Genomic DNA, 27837 nt, shown 5'->3' with positions numbered 1-27837 from the left:
GTGCCTTATCTGCATTAAATTACACTCAGAACCTGTGTAATTAATATGTGTTTGGGTTTAAAGGGATGAGGTGGCAACCCTATGTGTGATGTCATGGGTCTTATTCTTTCTCCAGGTATTGGCAAGTCCCTAATGCCGCAGAGACTAGTGCCACATCATTATGTGGTCTCATTTCCTGTAGTATTCCATGAGTTCAGGGCATCCTAATTACACTTCCCAATGCAGACAGTTCTTTGACACCCTGGGCTCACAGGAAGTGGATGTCTTTCAACCTAATAGAAGACTAGAACTGGGTTGCAGAGTACCCTGTAAGCCTGTACAAAGCAATGACAGGCAGACAGGAGCTGCAGCTGTCCACATGCATAGGGAGATCTAGTGGTTACCTAAGGTTAGGAACAGATGTCTGACCCTGGTAGCAATCTTTCTATGTCCAGGGTCACACATCTGTCCCTAACCGCAGGAAACCTCTGGATGTGCAAATAAATGTGAATAGCAGCAGACAGGTGTGGCTCTCGTTAGCCTGTCATTGCTTTGTACAAGTTCCCAGGCTACAGCTGTTCACATACACCTGTGATCCTAGGTGCAGGAATCGGCTATCCAGCCCTAATTGCCCCAATGCATGTTGCATTTTAGTGCAACGCAGGTCAACACAGCCTTATGGTGTGCATAAGACACATCGGGGATTATTGTTTTGCAGATATCCTTCCGTTGATCTGCATTTTACAGCTGCGCTAAAACGCAGATCAACACACTGGTGACACATTAGTGTCTATGTAGAGCTGCACCAGATTTTGCACTTTCCACCTTTAGTAAATAACCCCCCGTCTCTTATTGCTGCCTAGAAGAATACCCATACAATCTTTTGGCATTTATATTTCGAGTATGGAGGGCATGCTATATACTTGTTCTATATACAGTGTGCTGGTTATTTTCTCAGCTAATGATGATGACTTCACAATGTTATGTAATGTAGTTTACTCTGTAACCAAGACCAGAGCCAATATTGATAGCTCTTGGGAATTCTAACCTAAAACTACATATCCCAGAGTGCACTGTTTCTGCATGATATCACATCCTGGGACAAGGACAAAGAAGAGAATGGCCTTGGAATCCAGCACAGGTGAAACACTGTCATTTATGATTAGTGCATAGCATAGATTGTAATACAGTGGGGTTCTCTCTGCAGAATATGCCCCCATGTGTAACAGACATGTGTCATTTTTTTTTTCCAGCTAATTTAACCATCATTTTAGAGTTTTAGTCTAATAATAGTGTAGCTGGGTGCAGATTTCTATAACATTTTTACTGGCGAATATTTAATTTGAGGATAACATTAATGCTTCATTCACACAAAAATTTGTTATGTTGATGTTATTACAAATGTGTTTTCTAAACGAAAAGTTGCTGGGTAATGATCAATAAAATACTAGCATATCAATTATTTTAAACGCGTAAAGATGCGTATGTGTCCATAACTTGTTTTTATGATACTTGATTTTTAATTTACGCTCATACAAATGTGTATACGTGTATTTATATGCGTAAGCATGTAAATGGCATGTTCTTAGATGCAGATTTTTGGATTCTGTGTTACTGATCTGAAAGTAGCTGATATTTACGCACCTGTGTGAATGGCTCTATTGAAAACAATATATCTGTGTTCAGATCCATAATTAAAATTGTATATGCGCATTTTTATGGACTTGTGAATGACGCTTTAAGATGCAAACAAAAGATTTATTTGTGGTGTTTATCAGAGCATGTTAGTAAGCTAGCCATGCTTGGTCTCGTATTTCCAGGGCCACTGCTTTTCTATACTTGTCGTGGCACCTGAAGTTTCTCTAGTTTAGTGTATCTCTTTTGGCATGGTAACTTTGCAGTTTGTCAAGGCAGTCCATTAAAGCGGTTGTAAAGGCTGAAGGTTTTTTACCTTCGTGCATTCTATGCAGGGCTGTGGATAAGGACCAGTCTTCCTGTATGGGGCCCAGGTGGCAGACATGGGCAAGGAGGGAGATCAGCATGGCGGGGGGGGGGGGGCAATAACTGGAACCGATCCCTTGTGTGGGTCTCTGTGCAGCAGCTGAAATCTGGCTTCTTTTCCTCTCCTTCCCACTGGATTTCGGCTACTGCAGAGAGAGCCAAAAAGGAAATAGGTTCCAGTAATTGCCCCCCCCCCCCCACGGTGCACTCATCACCCTCCTTGTGCACCATATATTTCCTCCTGCTGCCCAGCAAACCCCCTTCCCCCATGTGCCCCCACCCCTGCAGTGCTACCGGCTTCCCTCCTCTCTTTCCCACTAGCAGCTGCATAAGATCCTTCAGGGTGGAGAGTGGGGGAAGGATGTGGTAAATATGTCACATTTACCAGCCCCATCCTTTCCTGAATGAACACAATGAGTGATCAGTAGCAATAACTGACTGTGTTCATTCATAACTGAAGTATAGTAAACTGGGGGTTTTTTTGGTGGTGGGGGGCTGTCAGGTTGGTTTTATGGGGCCCTGTGTTTTCTAACAGCAACCCTGATTCTATGCATGAAGTTAAAAAACCTTCTCTGTGCAGCATTCCCCCCCTAATACTCACCTAAGCCCCCTCTCGATCCAGCGATGTGCACTGGAGTCTCAGCTATCTCGGGACTGCCTTTCTTCGTTGGCTGAGATAGCAGCGGGGTCCAGATGTAAATGGACATGTGTCTATTTACACCCACCTGCATCCCATATGATCTGCTAAAAACAGACGAATGGGGGATCTGTTCCTCATATATCTAGCAGATTGGATCGAGTGACAATCAGATGTAAATGGACAGGCGGTCCGTTTACATCCAACCGCCCCATAGAGAACAGCGGGCTGTGTCCTAGTCTGCGCTGCACAAGCGGAGTGGACACAGACCTGTCATCCACCTGATCCACCTGTGTAAAAGGGGTCTTAAGGCCAGGGTCGCACCTATGCAGTTTGCATTTGATTCGTTTCTGCAGTGCGCTTTGCGTTGCGTTTTTGCACATTCATTTTTGCCACGTTTATGATGCATTTGGAGGTTTTTTTTTTTTGTTGTTCAGCAAAACACACTGCATACTTTTTTGCATGCAGTGCGTTTTGCGTTTTTGCACAAGCGGGTTTTTTTTTTTTTTCAATTCTTGTTGCTAGGCAGAATAAAATGCAAAAAATGCACTACTTGCTTTTCTGCAGCGTTTCCATTGAAGTCTATAGAACCCAAAACGCAACTTTTTGCGTTTTAAAAAAGTCCCTGACCCTTTCCAAAAAATGCACCGGGTGAAAACGTGGAGATGTGAACCTGTCCCATAGGAAATCATGTTACCGTATTTTTCGCCGTACAAGACACACTTTTTCTTCCCCAAAACTGGGGGGGAAATGTCAGTGCGTCTTATGGAGCGAATATGAAGCGGCCGGTCCGGTATTTCCACTGCGGCCGTGTCAGAATACCGGGCCGGCCGCTCAGCTCTGCAGCGGGACCTTACCTGTTCCTCTATCCAGCGGCGTGCTGTCTTCCCGGCTTCTGTAGTGTGGGCACTGGGCATGACAGCCGGGTGCCAAGTGCGCATGCGCAAGAAGCGGTGCTTTTTGTGAATGGTAAGGCGGTACCTGGGACACATGACAGATCCCAGAAGCCGCCGGACCAATCACAAAGCGCAAGTGCTTCTCGCTCATGCGCACTGGGCACCCGGCTGTCATGCCGAGCGCCATTACAGAAGCCGGGAAGACAGCGCGCGGCTGGATCGAGGAACAGGTAAGAGCAAACAAAAACTCTGCGGAAGTAAGAGCGGGTACCTGTCAAATTCAGGTACCCGCTCCCCACCTCCCCAAAGGTCAGCAGTCATCTGTACTGTCCGCAGTCTCTGGTCATCTCCTGTACTATGTCTGCAGTCCATTAGTTCAGAATTTTTTTTTCCTGTTTTCTGCCTCTAAAACCTAGGTGCGTCTTATGGTCAGGTGCGTCTTATATGGTGAAAAATACGGTAAATGGACTGTAGTGCGTTTCTGCAAAATGCTGCGGACAACGCTTAGGTGTGAACCTTGGGTAAAGTGTTTGAGTATATATTCAGTTTCACACATGTACTTGAAAATGTTAGCTGGAGAGTGAAAGGGAAATCTGATATATATTTTTTTTTTATGCCGTAACTAGGCAATACAGCCAGCCAGCATGTTTTGACCTGAAGAGGAGGTAGATTAATTTATAGTTGCCATTATTGAGAGTTTTGAGAATGCTGGAGTATTCGGGATAGGCTGTATCGGTGGGTAATTATAGGTCCCAGCCTCAGGTAGACAGGGCATGCTGGCATTTGTTGTTCCTTGACAGTTTGAGGAGCACTGGTTGGATTACATGGGGGCTATAACAAGGGTCATAGCAGTCATTAAAGAGATTTTACAGACAAGTGAAATCAATCAGTGAACTGCAGAAAACATTGAAACTATTCTAAAATCAGAATGCCCAGTTATTGAGTGTAACGCAGTATATAAAGCTGCTAAAGATGGATGCCATGAATCCCCTGCATGTGTTTCTGTATGAGTTTGTTTCCTTGGGTCTCCTCTTTTGCACTACACATCTCTATCCTTTTCATCTCTTTTAGGATGGCCATACACTATACAATTTTCTGTCCAATTTCTGCCCAATTTCCTTTAGATTTACCTTCAACTATGTAGTGCAAGGGCTTCCCTAATTGGATACTATTGAAAGTGTTTCGGTTTGACCTCACATTATATAGTGTTCGGTAAATCTAAAACAAAATTATCAAGAAAATTGTATAATGTATGACCAGCCTATTGCCCTGTACACACGATAAGAAAATCATCCGAAATATTTTGCGGAATCACTGATCGAACGATTTTCTCTTCGTTGATGAGCAGGATGTTTTAACCGATAACGATATTGTGAATGAAAAAAATCTGGGTGAACAACAGTGAAAAATTTTGTTGTTTCGCATACGAACGACCGATTTGCTATGTGGTGGTATGACAGTCATACAAAAAAAATCTATCAAGCGCTATCACGCATGAGCAGAAACAGAAGATGACTCGGATGTTTATGTCCAAGGAATCTTCGTAAACACAAACAAAAAATCCAAATGTTAAAAGTAGATTGCCTAATGAGATAATGAAACCAGAATCATGCAGATTATATTTTTATGTATCACTATTTATGTATATAGATAATGTAATAAACTATATTATACTCATTGCTGGTAACTGTTGTGTATATCGCTCGTTCTGGATTGAAAGGCCTGGCTACAAGGTCACACGCACACTGCATCACTTCCACTTGTACGGAAGATGTCAACACTACATATTGCCCGACAAATTATTTTTTTAGATTGGTTAATGTGGGCCACGATTTCGACCAACGAAAGAACGCCTCTCGGTCGTCGGATGACCGATCAGTCGATTTTCGAATCGTCTATTCCCACCTTTAGTCTCCTCTGTCACAGAAAAGAGCTGAAAGCTGGCAGATTCAGAATACCTGACTTACATTTCACTTGGCAGCAGTTGGTTGTTCACACAACACCCTGCAGGTATAACTAGATAAAAATAACCACAACGTGTGTGTAGGCTGTGGTCCATGAATGCATTTCAAAAAGATAACTTACTTTTATTACAGTTATACATATCCCAAGGAATAAGGTGGAGGGGACTTTAAAGGTGCTGAATACAACAAATCAATAAAAAAAAAATACAATACTTTATTCATACAAAAGATAAAAAGGTTTACTGATTTGTATGATGGCAAAGATGTTCAAACAGGTAAAGGATGACAGTGTGATTTTAGACTGACAATGCATACAACAAATTCCAATGCATTTCAACTCCTGTAGAGTCTTCTTCAGGGGATAAATTACACGATGACACACTACAACATAAATATAATGTCAAATATAACAAGTCAAAGGAAAAAGAATTTTACAATAATTAAAATATAATAAGAAATATGAAAATCGATATACTAAGAACACTATAATATCATACATCATCAATTCTTACATAGATTTTGGTTGGAATAGGAGTTCCATTGATTGCTGTAATTCAGGCAAATCTAAGTGCATTATGTTTACTCTACATTATTATTATTATTATTATTATACAGGATTTATATAGCGCCAACAGTTTGCTCAGCGCTTTACAATATAATAGGAGACAATACAGCAACAATACAGTTCAATACAAGAGGGATAGGAGGGCCATGCTCCTCAGAGTTTACAATCTAGGAGGGAGGGGCTTGTGGTACAAAAGGTAGTAACTATGGGGGATGGACTGGTAGGAAGAGTAGAAGACTCCATTATTAGCTGACGGCAGGATAGGCTTCCCTGAAGAGATAGCTTTTCAGAGATCACCTAAAAGTGAGCAGAGTAGGCGATAGTCTGATAAATTGGGGTAGAGAATTCCAGAGGATGGGGGAAGCTCTGGATAAGTCCTGGAGACGAGCATGGGATGAGGAGACAAGGGAGCTAGAGAGAAGGAGGTCGTGCGAGGAGCGGCGAGTGCGGTTTGGGTGATATTTGGAGAAAGATGTAATTTGGGCCAGAGTTATAAATGGCTTTATATGTTATTGTTAATGTTTTGAATTTTATCCGTTGGGCAATGGGAAGCCAGTGGAGGGATTGGCAGAGAGGGGTGGCAGATACAGAACGGTTAGTAAGGTGGATAAATCTGGCAGCAGCATTCATGATAGACTGAAGAGGGGATAGCCTGCGATGAGGTAGGCCAATGAGGAGGGAGTTACAATAGTCAAGATGAGAGATAACAAGGGAGTGAATAAGTCGCTTAGTGGTTCAGAGGTTAAGAACGGCCATATCTTGGAGATGTTGCGGAGGTGAAGTCTACAAGATTTGGACAGCGATTGGATTTAGGGCTGAAAGGACAGATGGGAGTCTAGGAGTACACCTAGTACCCTGGCATGAGGGGAGGGACTGATGATTGTGTTATTGATCTTGATGGAGAAGTCAGGGGAGGGGGCACGGGCTAGGGGGAATACTAAGAGCTCAGTTTTGGAAAGATTGAGTTTGAGAAAGTGGAGTGACATCCATGCCGATATGTCACTTAGTAGGTTAGTAATGCGAGAGGAGACTGAAGGGGTGATTTGTGTGTCATCAGCATAGAGATGGTACTTAAAGCCGTGGGAGTTTATCAAGTGACCAAGGGAAGAGGTGTAGATGGAGAAGAGAAGTGGTCCAAGGAAGGAACCTTGAGGGACCCCTACAGAAAGAGGGAGTGAAGAGGAGGAGGCAGAGTTATAGGTGACGCTGAAGGAGCGCTGTGAAAGGTAGAAGGAGAACCAGGAGAGAGCAGAGTCTCGGAGGCCAAGAGAGTGGAGTTTTTTGGGGGGAGGGGATGGTCAACCATATCAAAAGCTGCAGAGTTCAAGTAGTAAGAGTACGGAGTAGTGGCCCTTGGTTTTAGCAGTTAGTAGATCATTAGTGAATTTTAGTAGGGCAGTTTCAGTGGAGGGCATTGAGCGAAAGCCAGACTGTAAAGGGTCAAGAAGGTTGTTGTCAGTGAGGTAGGAGCTCAGGTGATTGTAGACTAAGCATTCTAGGAGTTTAGAGGTAAATGGCAGCAGGGAGATGAGTCTTAAGTTGTTCAGGTTGGTGGGGTCCAGTAGGGCTTTTTAAGTATGGGAGTGATGTGTGCATGCATACATTTGGTAGCTGAATATATGGTTGTTTGTATTGTTTATTGTTATACATTATTATTATTATTATTATTATTTTACGGGATTTATATAGCACCAACAGTTTGCTTAGCGCTTTACAATATAACGGGAGACAATACAGCAACAATACAGTTCAATACAAGAGGGTTAGGAGGGCCATGCTCTTTGGAGTTTACAATCTAAGAGCCTCTTCACTTTTAATTGAGTCCTTTGTGTTCATTCTGATGCAAACTGTGAGGTTGGCCTGGATTACAGCACTCAATAGAACACTCAATGGCTACTTTACCGTTTACTTTAATATTTTTGACTTGCCTGTTTCTTCTATGCCTTCAATAAAAACTATTATTGGCTTATTTCCTATACACCTGGTAATAATATATTTTGTGTAAATTGCAGATGCACCAACTTTGAACCCTGCTGTGGCCCCGTTAGCATGGATGCTGGGGACCTGGGTGTCAGATCCCCTTGGGGAGGGGGAATTTCCCTCTATACCATCATTTCGCTACATGGATAAAGCTGTCATATCACATGTTGGCCAGCCTATGCTGCATTTCATGTAAGTAGCTTGTAAAAGAAAGGTTGGTTTGCTGATATAGTGCAAAAATATTACTGATTTAGACAGTGTCATATCTCCCACTATGTGAATTGTAGCCAGTTCCTGATGAATTTACTGCAATTCACTTCATAAGTGGCCTTATTGCCACCCTCCTGCCTATCATTCTTCCATTGAAAAATCAAAGGAGCCAAACCTAAAATTTTCAGCGGGAGACTGAGCCAGCCACTCCATCCCCTCCCTAGCCTTATGCTCAAGTATGCTCTGGAGGGGCAAAGCACAGTGGTATCTGACAGTCACCGCTCTCTGGTCCAAGCGGCGGGGAGAACTGAGCGATCAGCGGTGTCTGTTCGCTCAGCTCTCAGCCTTAGAGTCGGTGGGGGACAGATGCATCATTAGATCAATGCTGCATCCACCTAGGTATGATTTAAAAAAAAAAAATCCCATACTTCTCTTTAATAGCGTATGGCCAGCTCTAGTGTGGACATGCAGGTGTTATATTTATATTAATCTGACTTACATGGGTACGTGGCCCAAAAGGAATGAATAAAATTATACTATATGGAGCTTTAAACTCATACTACAGACAGCACATTCTAGCAGAGATATAAAGATTTGTTTGACAGATTCCACACTCCAGTACAGCAGTCGAAAATTGTCATAGTGGTGCTACCATTCTAGACATGTTTGAAATACAAGGTGTCATTTCAAGTATATCTCCGTAACACTAAGGCTAGGTTCACACCTATGCAGATTGCGTTTGATCCGTTTATGCAGTGCGTTTTTGCAAATGCGTTTTCAATGCTTTTTGTGTTTTGATTTTTTTTTTAATTGTTGCTGGGCAGATTAAAATGAAAACACATCAAAAATGCACTACATGCTTTTCTTCAGCTCTCCATTGAAGTCTATAGAACCAAAAACGCAGTGTTTTGCATTTAAAAAAGTTCCATAGGAAATCATGTTAAATGGACTGCTGTGCGTTTCCACAAAACACAGCAGAAAACGGATAGGTGTGAACCTTGACTAAGCCCCACTCTTTTTCACTGTCATTGTGGCTGGCAAAAGCTGCTGCTGCACCAAGACATGCATATATGGGGCAACTATGAGAAGTGGAGTTTCAGCCTCCCATCATACCAGACTATACATTTGCCTCATATTAGGGTTTTGTTCATAGAGCGTAGACTCCATTTACACAGTGTAGGTTTCTGTAATAATACCAGTAATCTCATTACTTAGGCAACACCATTTTTTCCAAGATTGAATAACTGTCCCCAATTCATCTATATACAGTACAGTGAAGATATAGATCTTATGATAGATGAATAATGTTGCATTTGACTTGCATCCAGAATGGCAGATGCAAGTTAGAAAGACGGAACAGTTGTAATTATTTTATGAAAAGTGCATTTTGAAGGCATGTGATGAGAAATTATATATTTATGTATGGGTAATGTCGTTCTAAAGGTTTTGTGCCTCCAACCCTGATAATGGGAAGCCACTGCACAGAGAGTGTGGATTCATCCATGTGAAGCCGAGAACCAACAAGGTGGCATTTGTATGCGCCCAGAACCTAGGTACTTCTACATTTTAGTGTTTGCAAATGTATAATGATTGTCCTAATTTTAATAAGGTAGTTATAAATTAAATCCCAACTCTAGGAAACACTCCCTAGCAGTGGGGGTGTGCCTGAACTGCAAGTGTTAACTTCTCTTTCATGGCTAGGGGACTTAAAAGCAGTATTACATACCCAATCCTGCACTTCCCCGGCAGAGGGTGTCCCCCATGTTCCAGTGGGGAACTGTCAGAAGACCTTATATCACCAGAGCTTGGGGGAGAAGAGGCTGGGGAGCAGTGACGCCCGAGGCGGGCAGGACTCCTGAAGAGTTGTCTGAGTGGGCATGGTGGAGATAGGATCCCCAACCGCACAGGGAGGTGTCTGGTGCAGATAAGGCCCTTGTGGAAACCATTGAAATTACTCATGATGCTGACATGGAGGCGATTAACTCCTGTTTATGAATTTGGGAGTGGAGTCTGAGCAGAGTCCAGAGTCAGAACAACATCCCATCATCAGTTAAGGATTGGCTTGGGGCTATTCCCTATAGTGCTGTTGGCTTTTTCATTCATTTGAAAGCCAATTGATTCTGGTAAGCATTCACTTTACTTTAATTACCACCAGACCTCCGAGGTGTTCTCCTATTTCCTTCAGTGGAATTGCATTGATGGGCACTTCGTCTTCCTTTGGATTATTATGGAAGCACTATTTTACACATATCTTAGGCTTTTGTTATAGGAACACAATTTTGTTGGACTATCACTTTTTAAATGATTAGCGCTGCACTTTTTGATTTGTATTTTGTGAGGTTGGTTATATCTTATTACCTGTGCCAGCAGCTTTTCCCCTCCTTTTTCTTTTCACTATATTTTTATTTATTCAAGTGCAGAAATATATAAGTTAATATTGAGGGTGGAGAAACCAGCAGGATCCATGGATCAAGTATGTAAATGGGGTTTACCAAGTCCCCTAGACAAAAAAAAGCAGTCAACACTACAGCGCTGCTGAGAGCCTAAGCCAGCCAATTCCACCCCTCCACAGCTCGGTGCCCAAGTGGGCGCTTGAGGGGCAGAGCACTGACATTCACCACCTCTCTGCTCACTGAAGACTAAGAACTAAGCGATCAGCAGTCTGTGATAGCTCAATTCTTGGTCTTAAAAGCCTGAATCCCCCCCCCCCCAGCCTGATGCTGCATCCACCTAAATGAGTATGAATCTGTTTCTTTTTTTCTTAGAATCCCAAACTTCTCTTTTAAGGCCTTGTGCACACTTGCTTCAGAATGTGGCATCTGTCTCACGTTTATGAAGCACTTTGAATGCCAATCAGAGCAGCTATCACTGAATAAAATAGTTGCCTTATAGTCCTTTTCACACTGTTGAGTTGCAGAAATTATACCCCGTGTTGCTTTTTGGTGCTTCACCACTTCTCCAAAGCCTCCATAGATGTCTATCATTGTGCTCCCTAACCCTACCTGCAGCAGTAGAGGGGCTCTTTAGAGTTGGCTTCACTTGGTATTTCATATATGGGAAGAAAAGGAAACCGACAAATACAGGGCATTTGCCAAGATTCATTAAAACTTCAAAAAAAGCATCACAGAAGTATCAAATCACACTAAAAATGAATGTTAAAATGTGTGTTACTAATCAACGCAAGTGTTAACGAACCCTAACTGCCTTTTCAGACTGTCCATCTGTCACAATATATGCAAATAGTTAGGCTCATTAATTAATTTGGATAGTCTAAAGCTAAAATGAAAAGAACACGGTAGTATAGCTTAATAGTCATATCTTCCACTATTTTTTTAAGGTTACTTGTATTCCACTGTTATATAATTTGCTTTCTATGATTATGCCATACTCAGTCTAGAATGGAGTTCTTGTGGGCTTCATGTACTGCCATTATTTACTGTGGTAGCTGTATTTTGCTTTTAGTGCATATAATTTTGTACTGCAAAAAAAAAAAAAACACTTGAAGACCCAGCCTTTTCTGACACTTTTTATTAACATTTAAAAATCTGTATTTTTTGCAAGAGAATTACTTAGAACCCCCAAACATTATATATAGATTTTTAGTCCCTAGAGAATAAAATGGTGGGTTTAGCAATTTCTTATGTCTCTCGGTTCTTCGAATGCAACATTGTTTGGGAGAAAATACATTTTCATGAAATTTAATGCACGCAAAACAATATAATACCCAAGTTTTTGGTAAACTATAAAAGATGATGTTATGCCGAGTGAATAGATACCAAACATGTCATGCTCTGAAAATGCGCATGCTTATGGAATGACTCTAAAATATGGTATTTAAAAATCTCCGTAGGCGATGCGTTATAAGCCTTTACAGGTTACCCGTTTAGAGTTACAGAGGAGGTCTAATGCTAGACTTATTACTCACTCAGACGTTCGTGGCAATACCACACATCTGTGGTGCGATTGCATTTACATGTACAGTTGCAAGAACAAGTATGTGAACCCCTTGGGATTACGTGGAGTTTTGCATGAATTGGGCATAAAATGTGCTCTGAACGTCATCTAAGTCACAACAATAGAAGAACACAGTCTGCTGAACATAATACTACACAAACATTAGATGTTGCCATGGTTTAATAGCACATAACATGTAAACATTCACAGTGCAGGGAGCAAAAAGTATGTGAGGCCCTAGCTTAATGACTTCTCCCAGAGCTAATTGGAGCCAGGAGTGAGCCAACCTTGACTCCAATCAGTGTGATGATATTGCATGTGTTGCTGACAGCTGTCCTGCCCTTAAAAAACACACACCTGTTTTGGGTTGACTGGTTTCAAGAAGCACTGTCTGATGTGAACCATGCCTCGCAGAAAAGAGCTCTCAGAAGACCTACGATCAAAAATTGTTGACTTGCATGAAGCTGGAAAGGGTTACAAAAGTATCTCCAAAAGCCTTGATGTTCATGTGTCCACGGTAAGACAGACTGTCTACAAATGGAGAAAGTTTAGCACTGTTGCTACTCTCCCTAGGCGTGGTCGTCCTGTAAAAATGACTGCAAGAGCACAGCGCAGAATGCTGCATGAGGTAAAGAAGAATCCCAGAGTGTCAGCTAAAGACCTACAGAAATCTCTGGCACATGCTAACATTTTTGTTGACACATCTACAATAAGGAAAACATTAAACAAGAATGGAGTACATGGGAGGACACCACGGAGGAAGCCATTGCTGTCCAAAAAGAATATTGCAGCACGTTTGAAGTTTGCAAAAGAGCACCTGGATGTTCCACAGCACTACTGGCAAAATATACTGTGGACAGATGAAACCAAGATTGAGTTGTTTGGGAAGAACACACAACACTATGTGTGGAGAAAAAAAGGCACAGCACACCAACATCAAAACCTCATCCCCACTGTGAAACATGGCGGAGGGAGCATCATGGTTTGGGGCTGCTTTGCTGCCTCAGGGCCTGGACGGATTGTTGTCATTGATGGGAAAATGAATTCCAGAGTTTATCAAGACATTTTGCAGGAAAACGTACGACCATCTGTCCGCCAACTGAAGCTCCGCAGAGGATGGGTGATGCAACAGGACAATGACCCAAAGCATACAAGTAATTCAACAAAACAATGGCTGCAACAGCACAGAATACGCCTTCTGGAGTGGCCCAGTCAAGAGTCCTGACCTCAACCCGATTGAAATGCTGTGGCATGACCTTAAGAGAGCGATTCACACCAGACATCCCAAGAATATTGCTACACTGAAACAGTTTTGTGAAGAGGAGTGGTCCAAAATGACTCCAGATCATTGTGCAGGTCTGATCTGCAACTACAGGAAACGTTTGGTTGAGGTTATTGCTGCCAAAGGAGGGTCAACCAGTTATTAAGTCCAAAGGTTCACATACTTTTTCCTCCCTGCACTGTGAATGTTTACATGTGATGTGCAGTTAAACCATGGCAACATCTAATGTTTGTGTAGTATTATGTTCAGCAGACTGTGTTCTTCTATTGTTGTGACGTAGATGACGTTCAGAGCACATTTTATGCCCAATTCATGCAAAACTCCACGGAATCCCAAGGGGTTCACATACTTTTTCTTGCAACTGTATATGGATTTTTGTCCTTTTTTTGGCCAGACTAACTATGTAGCTATGTGAAGGACCAATGTGTGCTTAAAAATTATTTTTTTTTACACTGTTTCTTAAATTAATTTTTTTCACTTTTATTGCTGTCACAAGGAATGTAAACATCCCTTGTGACAGCAAAAGACAGTAACAGGTACTCTTTATGGAGAGATCAGGGGTGTATTGGATCCCATACCTCTCCACTGTCCTAAAAGCATCTGATCAAATCAAGATTGGTGTGATCAAATGCTTTCCTATTTTAAAAATGGCGCTGTTTGCATCCGGGAAAACAGAAGTGACTATAGTACTCTTTGCTTCCAGTTTCCTGTGTCATAGAGGTCATCGGACTACCGGTCCTCCAGTGGCCTGCGGAACCACCTGCTGGGATAATGCCTGTAGCTGCAGGCATCATTCCGGTATAACCACTTGAATGTATATGTATGTTAGTGGGTCTTCAAGTAGATAAGCATAATTGAAAAGTTCATCTTAGGTGAATAACTCTTGTCTTAAGCCTAACGTTTAATATTATTTATTTATTACAGGTACTTATACAGCGCTGTCAGTTTACACAGCGATTTACACATATATATTGTACATTCACATCAGTCCCTAACCCTTTAACCCCTAACCTCAGATTAGTAATAAAAAAATTACTGTACCGTTATACAGCAGCAACACACATTTTGTCACCTTCTTACCCTTTCTCCGCTTTAGGTGTTGTGGAGGTGGAAGAAGGGGAAGTGCAGGGGAAACAGCTCACTCTGACCTCACACTCACTCGGCAGCATTAGCTTTGTCAAGAAGCCTCACGTGCAGCAGGTAAGAACAGAAGTGACATATTTTGCCTGAGCAGAAAAAGAGTACTACTGGCAGAATATAGAATTTTCTTAAAAAAAAGAGTTTCTAATTAATCAAAAATCTGAATATTATTTTAAAGGCAATGTATACGAGGTTTGTACATATATTCTTTATCTTAAAGAATATAATATAACCTTTTTAAATGTTTTAATAGTCTTGAACAACCTTTCTCGATCTCTTTACCTAAGAGGAGCCTCTAAACTAATGTTTGTCTCAAGGGACCCTTACTAAAGCCAATTCATCGAGTGTCAATGACAGAAATGCCTCATATATTGGTGGTCACTAGGAAGCATTCAACCCTTGAAGACACCAAAAAGACCATCTGTGTCATGATGCTGACTTAGCCAAGTGGTGTTGGCAAAGAAGACCATCTGTGTCATGATGCTGACTTTGGCAAGTGGTGTTGGCAGGGCCAGGACAAGGGGTGGGCAAGAGAGGCGGCTGCCTGGGCGCAGTGGTATTCTGTGAGGGTGGGGGGGGGCACCGTATAGAGAGTTCCTACCTACAAGCTGACAGGAGTAGTGATGGCAGCATCATTACTCCTGTCAGTTTAGCTTTGGAGGAGACAAGCCAGATCTGGAGAAGAGGGAGGAGGGACGGGTTGTGCTCTTTTTCCCCTCCAGCTCCATCTCCTGCCACTGCAGCTCTCCTTGATCGGTACTGCTCGATCGCCACTGTGCAGTGTTTGTTTACCCTCAACCATCTTCTTCCAGCAAGGAGAGCAGGTAGGGGGCGGGCAAGCAAACACTGCCCAATGGCAACACGACAGCCATTGGCATCACTAGCGGGGGGCCCCCCGATTCTGTGATCCTATAGACCTCCTATAGTGCATGTATTGGTTTTTTTGGGGCAGGGGGGATATTTTTACTGACACACAATGCTCATACATTTGGGGGGGGGGGCACCATTTGGCATCTTCTCCCTCTGCACTAGAGGACCTTGGCCCGGCACTGGGTGTTGGTCATGGAACTAGGCAGGTAAAATCAAATAGGAGGTCAGTTAGCCACAGCTCAGGGAAGCCCTAGCAATCTCAGAAGGAACCCTGGTTGAGAATAGATGATCCAGAAAATGCAGAGATCACAAATATGTATGTGTTTTGTGTTTACATTGTTGCATAATTTGTATGACCGTTTCACTTAGCATGTGCCAATACACTTGTCGTGTATATTTGTGCTCTCTCACATTTACACAAAACTGAATTTTGTTTAACAGATCACTTTGTTGCATTTCATATTGCAGAGACATGATGGCTTGTGGTCGTGTGAAATCACAAAATGTAGATGTAGCACTGCCCCTTGGGACAAGCTGGAATATATTATGGGTCCTGCGCTCAATAGATCCAACCCTAAGCAAACCCAATCCCTCTGGCACAACTGGTAATGAATAGCAAATACCCCGCCAAGAAATTTGCTGACACAGGGTTAAATAAAACAAGAACAATTTTATGGAGAATAAAATGTAGTGTAGAGGGGTGGGGTTCCCCTTTCAACTTCAAAACTTACTTTTCTTCTTTTATGCAATGCAGTAAATTTGGTCTGCCACTAGAGGGCTTCACAGCCAAGAGTCTCCGGATGGCAGAGTCGCACTTTAAGCAGAATACAACTGATATCAAACAAACTTACTTATACTCTATCAATGAAATGTATTACCCACACCGGTGTATGATTCTGCTTCTGAGGGGCGTTAGCCAAAAATCACCTCAGAGTCAGAACAGAATGCAATAAAGAGGTACCTCTAATAAAGCTACTAAGCCAGATTCCCCCACTTCAGTCCTTGTAACGGTGGAGCTCTAGTTGGTGCACGTTTAGTCCTTATAATGAAGTAAATAGCAGCTGAAGACTTCTTTGGAGTTTCAGCTGGTGTGGGTTACATCAGATTTCACTAGGTTTCTGGGCTGAGAGGGTCCAACCTCAGTGTCTAAAGGCAACACAAAGCACCCCAAGACCAGGGGCAGTCGCAGGATGCAATTTCCCAGTATGTGTCAGTCCTCGGGGCAGACAGTCTCAATTATACTGGTGGTGAGGGGCAAAGCAGGCAGAGGGATCTGTGGCTTGCACAGGGCCCCGGATGGGTGAGATCCCAGCAGTGGGGTGCGGATGTCCCAGTCTATATGCAAAGTGTAAATGGTGTGTCTTACTTTCTCCCAGTGGGACAGCTCACCAGACTGAACACACAGCAGGGTCCCTCTATCCGCGCTGAGTGCTGTAGTGCCTCCTCCTCTGCTTGGACAGGCTCCACGTGTCCCTGTATTTCTCCAGCCTCGTGTCTCTCTGTTCTCCTTCACTTCCTGCTTCCTCCCCTTCCCTGCATTCTTGCTGTGTAGTGGATGAGTCATCAACTTGGCAGAATGCCCAGGTTTTACAAATAGGGGAGAGAGAGGAAGGACTGACTGCTCACCATGTGATTCCTTCTGAATCCTCTTGTACAAGGAGCCTGCTACACACTCCCCCCACCAGAGAAGCTTTGGTCCTCCAAAGACAGCAGTAAAAGCAACCTGTTACATGCTTTTTTTTATATACACGCGGAGAAAAAGCAAAGTTAGTACACACAGGAAATTAAATTATTCACACTTGCATAAGAATCTGGCAGAGGAACCTCCCACCATGTAGCAGAGTGAGGGTTGTCCTGCCCATAGGCCACACTAATGGGAATGGCCCAACCAGATGTGCCAGGGGGTGAGTTGGGGCTGTTCTCTACCGAAACTGCTGTAGGAGAACCAGGCGTCACGAGATTCCTTCTAGAAGCATGTACTACTTCCTCAGAGTTTTCACCCAACACATCATATGTCAGTCTTTTTGGGGGCTGAATAACTCTACGCTCTCTCTGTTCCCTGGGCTCTAGCAATGGTTCTGGCGTTGCTTCCGATGTTGGTTCTGACACTACTTCAGGATCATCAGAGGGGCCCCTTCGGTAGACCACTCCGTGGCGTAACTGTAGCCGATCCCACTCACGATGTAGCCGCCGGGCCTCCCTTGATGATGTAAGAAGCAAATCGGGGCTTTTGCTTTCTAAAGCCTTCAATACTAGGCCACAGAGGGGGTCTTCCAACTGATCTCTTCGCAGATCCTTCCTGGAAAGCTTGGGCAGGCCTTCACCCCCAACCTGGGTGACATTGCAATAACACCTGGGAACGCCAGATGCCGAAATCCCAATGTCTTCTGCCCTGGACCCACCTCTTGTTCGGTGTTCCACTCCTTGGCATAAGGCTCGTACCCCTTCAGAGGGCACCTGAGTCCACTCTTCTGGGGAATCCTTGGAACAGTGAGGTCTTCGGGATAAGGCATCTGCATCCCTATTCCCAATCCCTGGCCGATAACTGAGGCTGAAAGTGAACTCCGATAAGGCAGCTAACCACCTGTGGCCAGTAGCATCCAGCTTAGCTGTAGTGAGAATGTATGTGAGGGGGTTATTATCTGTTTTTATCACAAATTCTGCTCCATATAGGTAATCTCGAAGTTTGTCCACTACTGCCCACTTCAAGGCCAAGAATTCAAGCTTGTGGGTGGGGTAGTTCTTCTCAGCGGACGCCAAACCCCGGCTCACATAGGCGACAGGTCGCAAGCATCCATTCTGTTCTTGATAGAGGACTCCCCCTAACCCATCTCTACTTGCATCCACATGCAATTCGTACGGCTTGGCTGGGTCTGCATAGGCCAGGATTGGGGCGGTGGTTAGACTCTTTTTCAGCCGTTCAAAGGCCTCTTCACACTGGGTTGTCCATTGTCCTTGAATAGATTCCCTAGGCCTCCTGGGTCCCACTGCTGGCTTCGCAGGTCTAGAAAGATCTGCATCATCATTGTCTTCTTCGTTTCTGAGCAGTTCATTGAGTGGGCGGGCTATCCGAGCGAAGCCCTGGACGAATCTGCAATAATAGGAGCAAAACCCCAGGAAAGATCTGAGCTCTGTGACATTTGTGGGCCTTGGCCATGAGGTGACAGCTTCCAGCTTCTGGGGGTCAGTGGCCACTCCGTCGGCAGATATGATATGACCCAGGTAATTGACCGAGGGTTGGTAAAACTGGCACTTCTCCAAAGACAACTTCAGTCCCTCATCATGAAGTCTCTTGAGCACCTTCTCCAATCTCTCCTCATGTTCCTCCAGAGTCTTCCCGAACACAATGATGTCGTCCAAGTATACCAGTACTTCAATTAAATTCATGTCACCCACCGTCTTCTCCATCAGCCTTTGAAAGGTGGCTGGAGAGTTGCACAAACCTTGAGGCATCCGATCAAATTCAAAGAACCCTATTGGGGTTATGAACGCGGTCTTTTCTCGGTCTTCCGGGTGCATGGGGATCTGGTAATACCCATTCTTTAGGTCCAGCACACTGAACCACTTTGCCCCTGATAGGCTTTGCAAAGCATCCTCTACCCTGGGGGTGGTATACTGATCAGGAACAGTTATTCGGTTTAGCGTCCGGTAGTCGATGCACAATCTCAAAGATCCGTTCTTCTTCCGGACCACCACTATCGGAGAGGCGTATGGGCTTCGGGACTCTCTGATGATGCCTGTCCTCTACAACTCTGCCAATTGCTCACGCAGGTCATCCAAATCTCCCAATGGAACTCGTCGAACCCTTTCCCTGTCTTCTCGAAGCCGAATCCGATGATGGGCACTCTCTGCACACCCCACATCGAACTCACTTCTGGAGAATGCAGCCCGCCACCTTAGGAGTTGATTCTTCGCTCTCTCTCTCCATTTCGGGGAAAGGGGGGTGTTCCTTGGGTAAAACGCATCGACAGGGATTTCTTTCTCTCTTCCGTCCCCTAGCTCAGTGGGCAAGATTGGGCTTGCAGGATCCACATGTCCTAACAGCACCCGAGCTGGGATTTTCACTGGGGCAGCAGTTGGGTTATCAACACTGACCGAAACCTTTCCGTGGCTCCTCCGTAGCGCTTTTGTTGACACTACCTCCGGGAGGATCTCCACTCCTGTGTTCTCTTCACAGCCACCAGCCTCAAGGACAATGAAGGGGCCTGGCTGCTTCCAGGTCAATTTGACTGATGCTTGTAAACACGCCACCTCTCCGGGTTGTAGCACCTTCTCATGTTGATCCAGGCGCCATATCTTCCCTATTCTTTCCGCTGGGGCTCTCCTCTCTTGTACCAGGCGCTGATATGCTTGCCTCAGCATGGGATGTACAGAAGTGGGTTGATCATTGGGCTCTTCGACCAATGGCGCCAACAGCCTTCTGACAAGATTGGTGTTGGTCCCTATGATTAGGGGACTCCTATTGGCCCCAGGCGGCCGGGGACAGATGACGGCTAAGGCTTCGAAAGTCTCAGCCTTCCCTGTCATGGAAGGATCAAAAGTTAGTCTGACCGATAGGTAACCATCATAGGGAAACTTCTGGGTTCCTGTGCCCCATATTTCCAGGTCTTCCAGCTTCTGCAAGGGCAAATGCTTCAGATGCTTGTCATAGAAGTCTCGGTACAGAAGGGTTACTTGGGCTCCGGTGTCCAGAAGAGCCCTGCTATAAATCCCTTCTACCTGAATCGGGACGACAGGGGAGGGTCCCACTAAATTCCCAGGGAGTGGTGAACAGGTAGCCGTCTTCTTCTGTTCTGCAGTTCTTATCCTTACTCCCCTCCTGGGGGAGTTTTGGCTCGGCCTAAGCCGTGGTTGACTCCCAGGTTTGAGGTGTGCACTGACTCCCTGAGGTGAAGTGGCATTTTCCCTAGGCTGTTTGTAAGGGATGGTGGGGTCCTTCTGGATAGGACCAGATTTTCTCCTCGCCCCCCTTTTACTTGGTTGAGTGGAGCTAGCTACGGTGGTGGGGTCCCTGGGTTGCTCCTTCACCAGGGCCCTCTGAAGTTTTCCGCCGGTTTTTGGCGCTTAGCTTCAGGCTTCCTGGGGCTCGGACAGACTCTCCTGACATGTCCGGTCCCTCCACAATTAAAGCAGATCATTTGAATGGTGGGACTAGTTGCTTGCGTTGGGGCAACTCCTGACAGGTTTTCAGAAACTGCTCTCATCTCTCTCACTAAACCCGACGGTCCCGCCATTAGTAAGGTCACCATCTCCATTAGTTGGGACACCTGAGTCTTAAGGAGTTCAACTTCAGGGGTGTCACCTCCCACATTGACTACCCGGACCCCTACAACAGAATCTGACTGTCTCTCTTTGTCATCCAACATGGCTTCCTCCTCTCTCACAGTCCGGATCAAGTCTGGATAGTTCAGGAGGCCACCATCTCGCCGAGTTCGTAATAGAATAGCAATGGGGTCTAGGGGCCTGGCTCCCCGTAGGACTTGTTGCGCCCGAACCTCATCTACTCTTTCAGGGCCTATTCCCCTTTTTAGCAGAATTTGGTATATTATCTTGTCTAGACGTCCCATGTAACTGGAGAGTTTCTCCCCTTCATTTTGGTAGGTATGCTCTAGCTGATAGATGAGGTCTGAAGCCTTTTCAGTACGCCCAAATACATCTTGTAAAATATCTAGATAGTCCTGAGCAGTGCAATCCTGTTTGCTAAGTTTTAGGTTGCGAATGGCCTCCAATGCAGGGCTCCTTAGGCTCTCCGTAATCCTCTGTTTCTTGTGGGCCTCAGGAATGTCCCATTCACTTAGTGCTTGCATGGCTTGGTCTAGCCACTCTTCAAAGCCATCCTCCCCGGTAGGTATTGGTTGCCTACCCGAGAAGAATCGGAGCTTCCGATACATCCCTGTGTATGGAGAGGGGTCTTTGTGGCATTTTAACATGAAGTCCCCCAATGCAGTGAGGAGTTCCGGGCCTATGGTGGCTAGAGGTGTCTGGGACAAGGGTTCTTCCCTCTCAGGTTTTGCACAACTAGGCCCTGGGGTGTTCAACTGAAGTAACTGGAGCCTTGTCCCATCCTCTATTTGGATATTGGCTCCTTGGAAACTGTCAGGGATCCCCTTCTTCCACTCTAGCAGGGCATATGCCAGGGTGGTGTCTGAGGCGGGTATCACATCTATCACGCACGTTTTCTTCCCCTCTGTGGGTAGTGCATTCACTATCTTGTTAATCTGTTCTTCGGTCCCCTTTTCTCTGGGGAACTCGATCACTACACTCCGTTCTGGGCAAGCATTTTCCATGCTGCACCACTTGGTCGCGGCTGCGACGTCCATCTTAGGAGTTGGTATAGGGCACTGCTTGAGTGGTTGTTGGGTAATTGAGCAGCAAGTATCCCGGACGAGCCCCCACATGTAGCACTGCCCCTTGGGACAAGCTGGAATATATTATGGATCCTGCGCTCATTAGATCCAACCCTAAGCAAACCCAATCCCTCTGGCACAACTGGTAATGAATAGCAAATACCCCGCCAAGACATTTGCTGACACAGGGTTAAATAAAACAAGAACAATTTTATGGAGAATAAAATGTAGTGTAGAGGGGTGGGGTTCCCCTTTCAACTTCAAAACTTACTTTTCTTCTTTTATGCAATGCAGTAAATTTGGTCTGCCACTAGAGGGCTTCACAGCCAAGAGTCTCCTGATGGCAGAGCCGCACTTTAAGCAGAATACAACTGATATCAAACAAATAAACTTACTTATACTCTATCAATGAAATGTATTACCCACACCGGTGTATGATTCTGCTTCTGAGGGGCGTTAGCCAAAAATCACCTCAGAGTCAGAACAGAATGCAATAAAGAGGTACCTCTAATAAAGCTACTAAGCCAGATTCCCCCACTCTAGTCCTTGTAACGGTGGAGCTCTAGTTGGTGCACGTTTATTCCTTACAATGAAGTAAATAGCAGCTGAAGACTTCTTTGGAGTTTCAGCTGGTGTGGGTTACATCAGATTTCACTAGGTTTCTGGGCTGAGAGGGTCCAACCTCAGTGTCTAAAGGCAACACAAAGCACCCCAAGACCAGGGGCAGTCGCAGGATGCAATCTCCCAGTATGTGTCAGTCCCCGGGGCAGACAGTCTCAATTATACTGGTGGTGAGGGGCAAAGCAAGCAGAGGGATCTGTGGCTTGCATAGGGCCCCGGATGGGTGAGATCCCAGCAGTGGGGTGCGGATGTCCCAGTCTATATGCAAAGTGTAAATGGTGGGTCTTACTCTCTCCAGGGGGACAGCTCACCAGACTCTGAACACACAGCAGGGTCCCTCTATCCGCGCTGAGTGCTGTAGTGCCTCCTCCTCTGCTTGGATGGGCTCCACGTGTCCCTGTCTTTTCTCCAGCCTCGTGTCTCTCTGTTCTCCCCTTCACTTCCTGCTTCCTCCCCCTCCCAGCGTTTGCTGTGTAGTGGATGAGTCATGAACTAGGAGAGAGAGAGAAAGGACTGACTGCTGAGCATGTGATTCCTTCTGAATCCTCTTGTACAAGGAGCCTGTTACATAGACTTTTTTGTACTTGTTTTTAGATGATAGTATTTGCTATTAGTGTTCCATTATCAATCTTCTCCTGTTTGCAGATTTCCCGCACCTTCCGTCTGACCCCCGAAGGAAAACTGGAGCATACAATCTGCATGGCGACCAGCACACAGGCCATGGCTCGTCACACACGGGTTACATACAAGAAAGTGACTTCATAATTGTTTGTGTCCAAGATGTGGAAAAGCCCTGAAACTCACAGGACCCAATAATATTTAAAGCTGTTGATTGTGAACCGAGAATACTTATTAGTCCAGTTAGTTGACTTTGTGATAATAATATGTGTGTTACATATATATGAAGGGATACAAGGCCAGCCTGGTCTTTGAGTACTCAAGAAATCTGACCTTGAAAGCGCGTTTGCGCTTACAATACATCCCTAGACAAAATGTGTTAATATTTATGCTCATATGCACGTATTTGCGCGTACTGGCACAAAATACTGACCAGGAATGCAGAGTTTTCTATATTATTTATTTATTTTTTTACTCATGAATATGCAGTGCTTGTTTATGCACCTCTGTGTACAGGCACATTGTAGTCAATGGTATGCATTTTAGATGAGTAAAAAAACCTGCAGTACTGAACATTTTTACGCTGCAGTGTGCACGAGGCCTAGTAGAGGAAATTATCAGGTCACTTAATTTCTGGCGGGGTCAACAGCTGTTTTTGTCAATGACAAAGACATATATATGTACTCAGGGGCAGACATACTGTATTTGTTCATAACATATGCAGGCTTTACTTCCTTTGTAGAGCTAGACAGTGGCTCTGTTTAACTGTTTTTCTTTCTAAAGGTGGGAATACATGATTCGAAAATCGACTGATTGGTCATCTGACGTTCGTTGGTTGAAATCCTGGCCCACATTAACCAATCTAAAAAAATTGTTCATCGGGCAATACGCAGTGTTGATGTCTTCCGTACAAGTGGAAGTGATGCAGTATGCGTGTGACCTTGTAGCCACGTCCTTCTGGCCAGAACGAGCGATATACACAACAATTAACAGCAATGAGTATAATATAGTTTATTATATTATCTATATATATAGTGATAAATAAAATATAATATGCAGAATTCTGGTTTCATTATCTCATTAGGCCAATCTACTTTTAACATTTGGATTTTTCGTTCGTGTTTACAAAGATTCCTTGGACATAAACATCCGAGACATCTTCTGTTTCCGCTCATGCGTGATAGCGCTTGATAGATTTTTTCGTACGACCGTCATACCACTGCATAGAAAATCGGTTGTTCGTATGCAAAACAACAACATTTTTCACTGTTGTTCAACCAGATTTTTTCATTCACAATATCATCGGTTAAAACATCCTGCTCATCAACGAAGAGAAAATTGTTCGATCAGTGGTTCTGCAAAATATTTCATACAATTTTCTTATCGTGTGTACGGGGCATTAGTCTGCGAGTGTGCTAACCCACTAAGACACGGCACAAAGGTATTCTCTGAAGGTGTTGGAATTGATGGGATACAGCTGGTAAAAGGCAAGTCAGATAGATAATATGAGTGAGTTTATGATTGGAGACCTAAGATCTAGAGACTGGAAGAGATAATCTACTTTGGGGTTTTTCTCTTTAAGGTGACAGGTAAGAATGAAGACAAAGCATGGAAAGGAACTCAGAGGGCTGGTGTACAGTAAACTATCTGACCTTGAACTGTCTGCAGGTATTGGATGCTTTTAGAGTTGTTATAAAAAGGTAACTGGACTACCTCACTTTGGCACACCATTGCTTGAAATTCAGCAATTCATGGTTTGTGATCTTCAAAAGAGTATTAGTTATTTTTGCATCATAAGCTTTCCTGTAAGGTTTCAGAATCAACTCCGCATTGCTGTTTGAATATCTACTAGCTAGCTCAAGGCTCTTCTATGTCGAATCACTGCACAGTAACCTATCCTATTTATTAACAGTAAAAAATTTCCATTGTAAAGCACCCTTTAGCCAGTTGCCATGTTGACGAGCTCAGCTATAGTTCAATGGCAGGAACTCTCAACATGGAAATTGTCCACATCTACTTAGCTGGTTGTTTTTTATTACTGTTTTTGATGCAAGAGGGGTAGTGTTCTGGGAGGAGACAGGGGTGCCCATCGTCCCCCATAATCTTAATTCTGACACTAGAGCCTTTTCTTTGCAACATATGTTAGAACCCCAACATATCCGGCTATATAAAATCTTCATAAGGTTACAGCCTTTGCTGATGACTTGATCTTTTGTTACAGAGCCCATGAATACCCTGCCAAAGATGTTCAAGGCATTGCATTACTTAGGTCTTTATCCAACTTCAAAATAAGCTTAACTAAATCCTCAATATCTTTACAGACCTGGCTACCAATCAGTCTGTCTGGCCCCACTTTCCGTTTCAATGGGCTTCTGTCTCTATCTGGTACTTGGGAACCAACATCATGTCAGATCCCAGTGATCTGACCCCCTACTCTGGAAAATCAAGGATGATCTACAGGCTTGGCAATAGTTGAACTTAACTTGGTTTGGTCGCAGTAATGCCATAAAAATGATAGTTCTCCCCAGGGTTTTCTTTTTGTTCCAAGCTCTTCCTATCAGACTGACCTCTTTCTTCTTCAGAAGAATGGGTACCATGATACGGGAGTTCGTCTAGTCATATAAAAAACCCTGTCTTAGGTTACAGCTTCTAAAACTGCCTAAGGTGGCTGGAGGTGTGGGCCTCCCTGACATTCTGGTCTATTATAGAGCGACACACCTGACCAGAGTTGTAGATTGGTACTGTCATGGCTCAGCAAACCGCTGGGTGTCCATAGAGGTGAAGACTCTGGAGACACAGCATTGAGTTGGCCCTGGATTTCCTCCCTGTTACCACCTGACGTATTATTATTAGTATTATTATACAGTATTTATATAGCACCAACAGTTTGCGTAGTGCATTACAAAATTAAGGTAGACATTACAGTTACAATACAATTTGGTACAGCAGGAATCAGAGGGCCCTGCTCTTTAGAGCTTACAATCTAAGAGGGAGGGTCAAGTGATACAAAGGGTAATAGCTGTGAGGGATGAGCTGATGGAGAAAGTAAAAACACAGTGCATTTGTTTAAAGCAGGATAGGCTTCTTTTAAGAGAAGGGTTGTCAGGGATCATTTAAAGGTGGATAGATTAGGAGATAGTCGGACAGATTGGGGCAGGAAGTTCCATAGGATGAGAGAGGCTTGCATGGGAAGAGGTGACATGGTAACTAGAGAGCAGGTGGTATTGGGAGGACTGAAGAGAGGAGTTTGGTTGATATTTTGAGACCAGGTTAGTGATGTAGCTGAGGGTTGAGTTGTGGATGGCTTTGTAAATTGGTAGTACTTTGAACTTTATTTGTTGGGTGAGTGGAAGCCAGTGGAGGCATTGGCAAGAATATGCAAGCATCCCACCCTGGGGAGTACATTGACAGTTTCCAGGGAAACCTTTCACAGTACCCAGGTTCCACATATTCCTTACCTCAGAACCTGGGTTAAAGACAAATTCAATGCCTTTCAGGCAGTGTTCGCTCGCACCTGATAGACTACCTGATCCATAACAGCACCCTTTCCTCGGTAAATGTGAACCAGTTGTTCGATCACCGATTAGATTTTTGGTTTGGGCTACAACTGCACCATTTTCTACACAAGCTCTCCAGACAGAGGGGTATTATCTGCCCCTCAATAGAGTTCGAATGCCTATTTCATAAAGGAAAACCAATCTGTCATTGTCTCTATTATTTATGCATCTTTGATCAGGTCTGTACCCAATTATGCTCATACTCCTTCCCTGTTGAAATGGGAATCTGATTTTGGAATATGCCTAACTGCTCAACGAGCAAAAGTTCTCCACTTTTCCCACCAGCTATAAAATCCTGATGAGGTGGTACAGGGTATCAGCAACCCTTCACCATGTTTTTCCCTAGGCCTCCAGTGACTGGTGAAGAAAAGAGAGGGGTACCTTGTTTTACATATTCTGGCAATATTCCCAAATACTACCTTTTTGGCAAGACATGACAGGCATTATCAAGCAGCTCATTTCAGTGGATTTGAGTGATAATCCGGCAGGCTGCCTGTTGGACCTCTCAGAGAAACATAAATTTACTTTGCTTCCATTGAATTAGAATACAGGCCCTTGCTGTATTTAAAAGGTGGATGGTCAAAACGGACCCACCCACAAAATCTCTTTAGTTTGCTAAGGTCAATGAGATAGGAGATATCAAAGACCTTACTGCCACACCTCACAATACAGAAGAGACCTTCAGGTCCACTTGGATGCCCTGGCAATGCGGATGCTTACTTAAATGCACTGACACAACCTGTGTAATTTGCTGAGCCTCTCTCCTTTTACCATGCCAGGAAGAATGCCTTTGTTCCCAGCTCACCTTTTCCTGTGTTGGCTCCTCTTTGGTCCCCCTCCCCCCCGGCGGTTTCTAAGATTTCACATAGTTTCCCCACTTTTTTACATCCTGGTCTCATAAGTATAGTAGAAGGTTAGCACTCATCCGTTTTTATGGTCAGCTTATTAGCCACCGGGAATCAGATTTGCTCAGGCACACCTCTACACCTTGAGATGCATATTCCCATACCATACACCCATGTTGTTTTTCTTATTGTGTTTGTACTGCAGAATAACCTCTCTACTCTCCTGTGCCATGTGTCAGTCACTTTGTAATTTATTTTTTTAATATGTATCACTGGAAATAATGTTACCTGGCCATCTATCTGTTCATGGCTGTATTTATGTAACTGTGCTCTATGACTTAACTTTAAAAATAAAGCAATTACAAAAAGAA

General features: G+C 44.1%; 1 protein-coding gene across 1 annotated transcript; it reads left to right on the top strand.

Annotated features, from left to right (window-relative positions):
* Positions 1-377: 377 nt before the first annotated feature.
* LOC149470254 (peroxynitrite isomerase THAP4-like) lies at positions 378-27837 on the top strand. The gene is made up of 5 exons (XM_089665673.1): positions 378-1120; positions 8055-8214; positions 9676-9785; positions 14565-14668; positions 23092-27837. The coding sequence occupies exons 1-5, from the start codon at positions 1063-1065 to the stop codon at positions 23209-23211; spliced, it is 552 nt and encodes a 183-aa protein (XP_089521799.1). The 5' UTR covers positions 378-1062; the 3' UTR covers positions 23212-27837.

This window comes from Staurois parvus, unplaced genomic scaffold (assembly GCF_062004578.1).
Source record: "Staurois parvus isolate SC_StPar_1 unplaced genomic scaffold, SC_StPar_1.0 ptg000049l, whole genome shotgun sequence".
Taxonomy (NCBI): domain Eukaryota; kingdom Metazoa; phylum Chordata; class Amphibia; order Anura; family Ranidae; genus Staurois; species Staurois parvus.
This window is presented reverse-complemented; position numbering and strand designations above follow the sequence as displayed.